Source organism: Lipotes vexillifer, unplaced genomic scaffold (genome assembly GCF_000442215.2).
Source record: "Lipotes vexillifer unplaced genomic scaffold, Lipotes_vexillifer_v1.1 scaffold1662, whole genome shotgun sequence".
Classification (NCBI taxonomy): Eukaryota; Metazoa; Chordata; class Mammalia; order Artiodactyla; family Lipotidae; genus Lipotes; species Lipotes vexillifer.
The window spans coordinates 462225-473379 of record NW_006795342.1 but is presented as its reverse complement, the minus strand read 5'-3'; the positions used below and the strand labels follow the sequence as shown (position 1 = coordinate 473379).

The 11155-nt window shown below is 45.5% G+C and overlaps 1 protein-coding gene across 1 annotated transcript in view; it reads right to left on the bottom strand.

Moving 5' to 3' along the window:
• The window catches only part of LOC103072349 (calcium-activated potassium channel subunit alpha-1), a 545963-nt gene that overhangs the window by 234883 nt on the left and 299925 nt on the right, over positions 1–11155 (bottom strand). Inside the window, exons 7-9 of the mRNA XM_007467587.1 lie at positions 4699–4774; positions 2494–2664; positions 801–892 (exon numbers count right to left, since the gene is read on the bottom strand). Of these exons, the coding sequence (XP_007467649.1) occupies positions 801–892; positions 2494–2664; positions 4699–4774 (339 nt within the window). The remainder of the gene's footprint in view (positions 1–800; positions 893–2493; positions 2665–4698; positions 4775–11155) is intronic.

The window sequence follows — 11155 nt, the reverse complement described above, 5'->3', positions numbered from 1 at the left end:
GAAGAGCGTGCCGTGCCCTGACGTACCATAAATATAGTATTTCCTGCCAAGAAGGAATTTCAACTGAGTAATCAGTCCCTTTGAGGACAAGCTGGGTGCCTCCTAGCTAGAGAACTGGTTGCCCGGTGGCCACAGTGCCAAGGTGACCTCGATCTTGCCCTCCTTAGGACTTCCCTGTGAGAGGAGGAGCCCATGTTATGGCTGCACAAAAACCCCATAGGATGGCATCAGTTTCATCTGAGGGACCGGAATGTAATCACTCACCTAATTAATATAAAGAATGAGTGAGCTGGGTTTACGTGTTAGGGAAGAGAACAGAAAATATGGCCCCAGTTACACATGGACCCCTGCCAGGATACATCTGTCGTGTCTCTTGGAAAGGTGGGGGGGCGGGGGCAGGAAGAGAGTTGTGAATGGGAACAAGCCTCAGGAGTTGGTCCACGTGTGATAACTTCGTGGGGTAATTCTGACATCACACCCCACACAGAATGTGGCCCTTTGGTGGGGGGGTGGGGAGGGGCAGGATTCAGGTGTCTCCGCCACAGGGGCTCTGAAAGTCACTCAACCACACCTTTTTTAATGCAACTGACTTACTTTCTGCCTCCATGTTTGTTAAAAGTCCCGCCGAATTTATTCCGATTCAGGATGAGAGCAGCAATTTCGGGCACGTAGCGGGCAAACATTGCCTACATGCATGAAACAAAAAAAAAAAAAAAAAAAAAAAAAAAAAAAAAAAAAAAAATGGCATGCAGAGAGGATTCTACCGCAGTGGAAGCAACAAAACCTCTTGGCATACTTACTTTCTTCCACTAACCGCACTATAGGAGCCCCCGTATTTCTTGCGGTTTCCTATTAACTCTATGATTTCAGGGACGTAGCTGGCAAACATGGCCTGAGGAAAAGATAGGAGACAGAAGAGAGACTAAAAAGACAGGCCAAAGAAAGGGGGTGACCTTTTCAGAAGTGGGGGGTATTAAGATCTGAAAACACAAAAGGGCTAGAACTGCAAAGGTACATATTAATATGTTAGATTGTAAAAAAAAATAAATAAATAAAAGCACAAAAAGGGCAAGCTCCTGAAAATACACAGGACAAAACAAACATGAGCCAACCTAGACAACTAAGACCAACCAAAAAAAAAAAAAAAAAAAAAAAAAAAAAAAAAATCACAGTCAAGAAAAATGTAAAGGAGACACAGGAATAAATAAATTGATATCTAATTCTCCTTCCTGAATAGAAATAAGGGAATGCATGCATGCTGGAAAAATCACACACACACACACACACATATTACTTCAAGAGAAGGCCTTTCTTTCTAATTATAGTTCACATGATAATCTATGCCTTTATGAACGATTAAAGACAATAAACACCAAAAGAAGATTTAAAAATATATAAACTTTTCCACTAAAAAAAAAAAAAAAAAATCACTAAAAAGCACAAAACGTAAATTTAAGGAAAGGATAGCAAGGAGAAACACAAATCTGCCATGTTTTGTCCAACAAACATTGTGCTTGTGGCTGGATAAAGGGGTCTCATCTGCAGGGACCTCACGGGTGCTGTGAGGACACTGTGCTAATGTACACACCACACGTACATTTATATACATTTTTCAAATGTATATGCCATATGCATACAAAACAGAGATGTGGATGCATTAAATAAATGCATGTGCGGTGTACATACGTGAAAGCTGTGTGTGAATTCAGGGTTTTAATCACTTACCTCACACACAGCAAAAATCTAAACGTCAAATGAGCTACTTTGAAAGACAAAATGCAGCCACCACCGAAGAGTTGCCAGAAACCCCTCTTGAAAAGCACAATACATCATAAACCACCGTGATGATCTGCATAGAGCAGAAGAGCAAAGAGTGCAACTTTCTGACTTACAGAGGGGGAGGGAAAATACCGTGTAAGGGAGTTGGTTGGCTGTTTACAAAACCATACTCTGCTCATGTAGTGATGTCCATCCAGAGGAGACCAGTGGGCTCTCCTTCCTCCGGGGTGGGGACACTCCTCTTTAGAGCAAGGCCCCAGCCACAGTGTTTGTTGGAAGTTCAGGGAGGGGGAAGGGGGCAGGGAGCTCTTGAAACCGCAAACTGTCTATAGAGTATCAACAGTATCTACCCCCATGAGGTGACAGCAGTGTCCTTGCAGAATATCAGATGCTGAATTACATTACAAAGGCACAGACACTCGCACTTGATAAGTAAGCATCACTTTCTTAAGACAATTAGGTTTGCTCTGGGCTAAATGGCTGTCCCTCACAAGGACACCATGCCTGGGTCTCAGGGTAACAAATCCGATATACCGAAGAAATATGCAGAAAAGTCACCATGGCGTTTGGATTGACTTTAACCGGATTGTAACACTAAGGCAGTCGCTTGCCTCTAGCGCAGAAACACAGTCTCAAATACACAGCTTTCAGAAAATGGATAATAGAAAAATATTAATGACCACAAAAGTCAACGTTGTAAGAAAGAGTTTTTACCAGTCCCCCGAGGATGAAGAAGACCATGAAGAGACGCCCGAGCGTGGTTTTTGCATAAACGTCCCCGTAACCAACAGTGGACATGGTCACCATGAGCAAATAGACACATTCCCAGTAGGTAAGAGCCTGGTTGTTTTGGAAATTTTCCCATGGGTCCCCTGAATTCTCCACCTAGAGAAAGGAAGAACATTACAGGTGTAATAAACGAGAAACAAAGAAGCTCCAGCATCTAGGTTGCTTCTGGATGCACAGCATCCTCGGCCCGGGGAGTTTGCTGGACTGAACTGAGCTCTGTAAGTAACGGTCACAACCTCTGAGCAGGTAGTGGAGAAAGTGGAGTGAAAGCCACACTGACACGCCTGCCCAGCTGATTGGGGCAGAGAGGGGAAGGAACTGAGGAACTTATCCAGAGTCCATTTTCTTCTCATTGTTATAAAGATCTGAGGCCAGCTGAATTTTAGGGCATTGCCTCTAGCCACGTGAGGCTAGAGGCAATGCACTAAAGGGCCAAAGAGGCCCTTCTCTGGAGTTCCTGCTCAGTCCCAAAGAAATTCTGGACCCTCCCACAGGGGACCTCATCCTTTCATTGTTTTGACCAAGTAGCTGCCCGAGGGACCTTGCTCCTTCAGATCATATGAACGAACCCCAAAGAGCACCCCTTGCCAGTCTGACTAGGCTTTCCTTGCTTTGCAGAAGACCAGTGATGGCTCTGCCCTGCAAACTGCAGACATCTCCCTTGGAAGCACAAAAAGCGAGCTCATGAGAACTACCTCCATTTGCACACCCTGTAGACCTAGGGCCAGCAAGCTTAGTCTGTAAAGGGCCAGATGGTCAATATTTTTGGCTTTGTGGACCAGAGGGTTCCCTGCTCTCTGTAGGGACAACTCAACTCTGCAGGGGCAGCAGGAAATCGGGCAGAGGCAACAGGTGTGGAGAGCTTCTGCCCCAGGGTTGCAGTTGGCCCATCTCTGCTTTAGGCTCACAAACACTTGCTCTACTCCCATCACCTATGATCTGCCGGCAAAGCTGTGAGGCAGGCCGGAGAGACACTTTAGAGGGGAGAGGTCCAGCCCTACAACCCACTGGCTGGCCAATGCCTGTGACCTGCCAGGGCGGTCCCTGTGGATGGGCAGCCCCAGGCCCCCTCACCCCTGGGCCTCCAACCCTGGCCTCTGTCACACATCAATGCTTGTCGTCAATGTGCCCTTTTCATGGGGCTTTCCTGGTGAAGCAGAAGGTACTTCACACAATAGGAAGGTGAGGCCACGGCTTAGTGAAAACAGCCAATGAACCCTCCATATCTGTGATTTTTGGCACTTGGCAGAATTAGAGTGATTATCTAAGGGTGATTTCAGCCAGGGTGGGAAACCATCAGATCCAGTGACAGAGTGATTGACCGGCAGACTTCCTTTGGATGAGAATTACAAAAATCCCAATGGGAGGGAGGGGTAACAATGCTTCCTTCCACCCCTTATGCAGACAGAGGCTCAGCAAGGGAAAGGCACCTTTACCCAAAGCTTCCAAGTTAGATGAGGCTCCTTCCAGCTTTAAAGGTTTGTGTTTGTTTGAAACACACTTCCCACAATAGCTACGCTCCCTAGAAAGCAGGCAGAAATCTGCCCTGGGAAGGTGAGAACAGTTTGACAATAATATAAGGCTTTGGAGTCGTTAATTTAAAAGAATTAACATTTTTGAGACACGAAATAACTTGACAAGCAATCAGGCCAAAGAATCGAAGAGGGCTTTTTGCCAGGGGGAAGTGGAGGGAAATTGAGGAATCTGAATTTGTTGTTTCCTAAGAGATGGGGGCCAGACTTGCAACCTGGTCGCCAACCTTTTCTGCTGATTGCTGAGGAAGCACTGCCATCTTGTGGTTGGCTGGGGTTATTGCAGACAGGAGGGGAAAAAAAAAAAAAAAAAAAAAAAAAAAAAGGCAGTGAAAGGGCCCCCATAGCAATACAGGTGCGCTGAAAAACGCAGGTGAAGGGTGTGACCGTGACTCACCAGCTGGAACTAGTTTGGGGTAAAAGGATTGGAAATTTAGACAACTGTGTAGTTGCTTCTCGTTTTTTTTTTTTTTTTTTTTTTTTTTTTTTTTTTTGCATTCTACAGCTGGGCTGAAGTTTGTCTCCCAGGTAATAAAATGACTCAGAGAGGGCCTTGCTCCAGAAACGCCAGCACTGAAGCGTCTTCAAGGATACTTACCAAATGGATGAACCCGGCTGCTGTTAGCCATGTGCTGATAAATATGGAGAGCAGATTCACCAGCTTGATGGAATTACTGTGCAAAAGACACAAGCAAAATCCCCAAGTTACAGAAGGAGACTCACTTGGGGCTGCCTTCCAGAGGAACAGAGCCTCCTTAGTGCCCACTCCCACGCCCAACCCCCCAGAGCCACCATAAGGGAAGGATCTGAAAGGTGGCATAAGTAGCTCAGGCCAGAGCCTATAGGAAGATGACTTCTGAGCTACTGAAAGTGGTCCCTAAATTAAGCCCTCTGATGGTTTAAATTTTTTTCCTAATTTTTATTTTGAAAATCTTTAAATCTACAGAAATAGTGAAAGAAGAATATAATGAACACTTGGATGCCCTTCACCTAGATTAACCAGTTAACATTTTTCCACATTGGCTTTAACTCTATACATCTTCTCTTCTTTTTTTTTCCTTTTTCTGGCTGAACCATTTACAAGCACATTGTAGACATCATGACACAACCCCCTGAATACTTCAGCACTGAACACCTAAGAAGGACGCTGTGCAAGACAATCATAATACAATTGTCCTGCCTAAGGAAACTGACACGGATTCAGTAACATCATGTAATAGGCACTATTAATCTAGATATCTCCAGTTGCTCCGAAATTAGGTTTACTGATGCTTTCATGTTTTCACCCTGATTCAGGAAGCAATCAAGGTTCATGTGCTGCATTTGATTATTATGTGGCTTTAATCTAGGGGTCAGGAAACTTTTCTAATAAAGGGACAGACAGTAAATATTCAGGCTTTGCTGGGTCATAAAGTCTCTGTTGCAACTACTCAATTCTGCTGCTGGAGCACAAAAGCAACCTGTACAACCTGGGAAACCTGTAAAGGAATAGGTGTGGCAGTGTTCCACGAAAACTTTATTCACGAAGACAGGCAGTGGGCTGACTGGCCTAAGTAGTAATGGCTACTCAGTTTGCCATTCTCTGCTTTATTCTCCTTTAATGTGTAAGTAACACACACAGCCCCAACCAATACACACACCCTTTTAAATCTGTTTTTAGGGGCTTTCCTGACTCAGGCCAGAGCCTATAGGAAGATGACTTCTGAGCTACTGAAAGTGGTCCCTAAATTAAGCCCTCTGATGGTTTAAATTTTTTTCCTAATTTTTATTTTGAAAATCTTTAAATCTACAGAAATAGTGAAAGAAGAATATAATGAACACTTGGATGCCCTTCACCTAGATTAACCAGTTAACATTTTTCCACATTGGCTTTAACTCTATACATCTTCTCTTCTTTTTTTTTCCTTTTTCTGGCTGAACCATTTACAAGCACATTGTAGACATCATGACACAACCCCCTGAATACTTCAGCACTGAACACCTAAGAAGGACGCTGTGCAAGACAATCATAATACAATTGTCCTGCCTAAGGAAACTGACACGGATTCAGTAACATCATGTAATAGGCACTATTAATCTAGATATCTCCAGTTGCTCCGAAATTAGGTTTACTGATGCTTTCATGTTTTCACCCTGATTCAGGAAGCAATCAAGGTTCATGTGCTGCATTTGATTATTATGTGGCTTTAATCTAGGGGTCAGGAAACTTTTCTAATAAAGGGACAGACAGTAAATATTCAGGCTTTGCTGGGTCATAAAGTCTCTGTTGCAACTACTCAATTCTGCTGCTGGAGCACAAAAGCAACCTGTACAACCTGGGAAACCTGTAAAGGAATAGGTGTGGCAGTGTTCCACGAAAACTTTATTCACGAAGACAGGCAGTGGGCTGACTGGCCTAAGTAGTAATGGCTACTCAGTTTGCCATTCTCTGCTTTATTCTCCTTTAATGTGTAAGTAACACACACAGCCCCAACCAATACACACACCCTTTTAAATCTGTTTTTAGGGGCTTTCCTGATGGCGCAGTGGTTGAGAATCTGCCTGCCGATGCAGGGGATACGGGTTCGAGCCCTGGTCTGGGAAGATTCCACATGCCACGGAGCAACTGGGCCCGTGAGCCACAACTACTGAGCCTGCGCGTCTGGAGCCTGTGCTCCGCAACAAGAGAGGCCCACGCACCGCGATGAAGAGTGGCCCCCACTTGCCACAACTAGAGAAAGCCCTCGCACAGAAACGAAGACCCAACACAGCCAAAAATAAATAAATAAATTTTTTTAAAAAAAATCTGTTTTTAGTGCCAATTTAATTTTCTGTGCACCCAGGCCAGCTTTCAACCAGAATGTCCCATATTCTGGATTTGTCTGACTGTTCCCGCCTGAATAGATCCTGTTTCAATATGTCTTTTGAGAATACCCGCCTGGGGTGGCATCACATCAGGAAATTCCAACTCAAATGCACCAGGTCCAGTCACCTGGTGAAGGTGGAAACGCCAGATGGCGCCACTGAGAGGTGCCCATTTCCCTTTGTAATTAATATGCCATCTGGGGAGTAGGACTCTGAGACCATATGAATATCCTATTCCCCAACAACCTTATACCTAAAAATTTCAGCATCCACTAGTGTTCCTTGAGAAAGACTGATTGCCACTCACGAGATATTTAGCTCCCTTACAGTAGGGGCCTTGTCGGCAGGGACCCTGGGACCAGTGAGTCCCTGGTGCACAGCAGGGCCTCTAAGAATCTGCACTGAGTGAGCTGGTCTCCCCTCTGTACTCGTCCCATCTGCCTTCACCCCGTTCACTCCTACTGGGTGTACAGCTCCTCAACCACTGTTGTCAGCAGGTCGCTGCCCTGTCCAAAGGCTCCTGTTGAGTAAAATATTATGTCCAAATTCCCACCTTCAACACCCTCTGAAGTTTCAGGTCCTCCTACCATGATTCTTTCTACACAAACCTGGCAACGTCCATCACAGCCAAACTTACTCACCAAGTCTTTGTTTATGTTATTACTCAGCTCGAAAGCCCTCCCCATCTATCCAAGTATTTCCCTTTCTCCAAAGCCTGGTTCAGTCCCTACCTCTTCCTTAAAGTGGTTCTACCCCCGGGCAATACAAAGTGACCTACGTCTCCTTCACCTCCAGCTATTCCTTGGTAACCCATCCCGCTGTCTTAAGGCATCGTTTCAGATTTCTATTTGACTCTTGTGTTCCCACCTGTGTCGTGCAGAAAAGAACTCTCTCTCTTTCAATCTCCCCAGAGGGGACTAACACTGCCCACAGCGTGGTTCAGCCCATCATCCTGGATGGATTGATCTCCGGCCACTCCCACCTCTTTCTCAAGGGAAACCAATGGTTTAAATTCTAAGAGTTCAAGATCACGGCGATGAGAATGGCTAACACAGTTCTTTCACAGGGCTTACCGTGTGCAACGCCATTTTAAGTGCTTCACGTATATTAACTCATCAAATCTTCATAATGACTCTATGAGGCGGTCCCAAGGTTAAGAAACTGACCCAAGTTCAACGCAGTAAGCAGCAGAGTTGGGACTTGAACCCAGGCACTTTGGCTCCAGAGTCTGCCCTCTTGGCCACTACAGTGTAGAACAGTCACAGCCTGGGATCCACCAGGAAGTCTTCCTTGTTGTGCAAGTGAAGCTGTGCCTTCCCCACACCCTGTGTTGAGGATATGAAGAGGGCCAGAGGGTACTGCCCCAGGGAGGACAGAGGCTATCACCACATCCTGTCCCCAACTAGTTTCTCAAGAGGAAGCCAAAATAAAGCAGAACCTCCCTGTCTCTGCCTTGTAAGCCCTCTGAGGTGCATTAACCTTGGAGAGAGAGAGGCTGATGAGGGACAGGTAGCCAGTGGCAAAGGGAGAGATCTCAGGGAAGCCTGTGCTGTTCATTTTCTCAGAGGATAATTAAGTGCCAAGGTGATTCACTTACACAGCCCTGGATCCTTGGAGACTGAGCAGAGCAGTGTCCCACCAATAACCATGTGGGGCCCTCCTGAGAGATTACAACTACTGGAGTCTCCGAGCCTCATGGTGCTTTGGAAAAATGACCTTATATGGTGATTATTAATCTCTGATTGTCACAGTGATATTAATAGTACTTAAGGGAGCTCTCTGTTGTGTAGAGAACATTTAATCATTGTTGCTGAAAGAGTCCCTATTAAGCACTGAAATCTGATTATTTTTTATGGCATCTGCATCATGAGAGATGCCCAGTATTAGGAATTTGCTTTTCAAATGAAACTCTATGACCAGGCAATCGTCTACAAAGCTCTGTGCAAGAGACACAAGATTAACTCTTGGTGGACTTTCTCCATATTCTGAAATTTGAACCTCACCAAGCTGAAGAGGGCTCCTTGGAAAGAGGGAAGGGGTTGCAGGACAGGACTGTGGGCTCTGCATGGCAAGAGGCCACTGGAGATAGTCAGAGACTTCAGGGCCAAGCCCAGGGGCCTGGACCAAAGGGCAAGTTCCCAATGGCTAGAATGATTGGAACTATTCAGGTTCTTGCCCCCTCAGGATAAGGGACAGATTGTGACGTTAGCATGAAAACCTAACTCCATTTTCGTGTTTTCCATTATCATTTCTGGGTCCTGCCCCATGAGTCCTCACTAGCCATTAGAGTAATCTGTATCAGTGGATACAGTGAATCATCGTCCATGGGCAGGCACAGAGACTTCTCTGTTCTTATAGATCAGAGACCTTTTTTAGGACTCCGTAGATATTGGGAGAGAGAGTCTGTCTCTGTAGATACTGGAAGAATGAATGTCTGTCCTCTTCCAAGATTATAGCTGAAAACCCAGAACCACTGAGGGCCATCTCTGCTCTCAGTGTATTGAACAAGACATGTATGGGTTGAGACTGAAAACATCATCTCTTTCCAAAAAGCAATACGAATTTATCTCTGTTCTACTTGACCAGTATTTTCCTCTTTGTTTCTGGCTGAGAATAGAGACAGGTGCCAATGTCCTTATTTTGTTTTATTGTTACCTTTGCTGGACAGATGTACAATCCCCTCAAAGTCAACTGCACTGTACCCCACGGGAATGAATGGCCTGAACTATAAGACACAGAGCGAAGCAAAAGCAAGTCCTGTCAATTCTAACCCTTAAATCTCTCTTGATCGCTCTCCCTCTTCTCTGAGGGCCAGCCCCTAGTACCACTTGCCTGGACAACTGCCTCGTGACTAGTCTCACGGTCTATGGCTTAGACGTTTTAGACCCACTCCCTATACAACTGGTGGAATAGTGGGTCTTTCTAAAATGTAAATCTGACCACGTTCCTCTCCTGCCCAAACCCCTCAACAACTCTTCCTTGCTCTCCGAGTCAAATCCAGGACATCTGAGAGCCTTCACGATGTGGCCTCTGCCTGCAGTCTCTATGCCAATTACTCTTTTCAAGAACTTTAACCTTGGAGCCTTTTCTGAGGTCATATATGTAGTACAGTGATTTCAGTTTCCAAAACGTCAAAAAAAAAAAATGGTAAATGATGGTACATACATAGAGTGGAATGCTATGTGGGAAATGGAAGTGACATGGTAGAATGTTAGTGAGGTTATCTCAACCATCGATGGTGCTGAGGAAACTGTGCTTTATCCTTTCCTATATTGTTGAAGTGTTTACACTACACTTTAATAATCAGAGGAAACAGTTAAGGCAACTACCTTTTTAAAAAAAAAAAAAAAAAAAGAAAGAAAGCACTAGGTGCCCCATGCCCCCGTCATAAGTATCTATATCTCCATCATCAGCATTAAATGAGGTATGGAATGACAGCCTTTAGACAGAGATGCTTCCTTTGCTCTGACTGTTTGCTGGGCAACGGAGGAACTGCCAAAAGCTCAGACAATGGCACGAGGTCTCCCAGTGGCCCCTTCAATATGCCATTTATAGGACATTTCTGTTGGCTGGCAGTTTGGGGAATGACCCTGATGCTGTCCCGTTACTGTGACTTTCTGTTTTCTCTGTCATCCTGTTCACTCTGTCATCTTTTTCCTGATCTCGTCTTCATCCTTTCTGTCTCCCTCTTTCCCCACCCCTCTTTCTCTTTCTCTCCGCACCCCCCCCCCATATATTTCTCTGCCCTGTTTCTTCCCACTTTGGACCAGGAGAGGCAGCCGAAGAACGGAACATGAAACCACAATTTCATATAATTATTTCAAGTCACATTTCAATGTCTCCACCGCTACCCAATACCCCAGGTTGCTGGGTGCTGGCCGCTAGAGAAAGTCATACAAAACCCCCGGAAAGATGATGATGGGGCTCCACCCACCCTCCTGGAAGGTCCTTGAGAAAGCAGCAAAGTACAGAGGCGTTACCAGAAAATCCCTCAAGGTACAAAGCCCTACAAGGACCAAGGCTTCTGCTTCTCTGCGGCAGAGCCTACGGGATCCGTGCCTGGGGCTCCCAGAAGGAAGGGGCCGCGATCAGCCAGGCAGCTGGAGAGGGAACGGGCTCAGAGAGCTATTCTAGACCGCCCGAGTTCCTACAACCAGATGAAGGTTCCGTCTGCGCCTGGTGATCGGGCCTCTCCCTGCCCTCCTAATCTC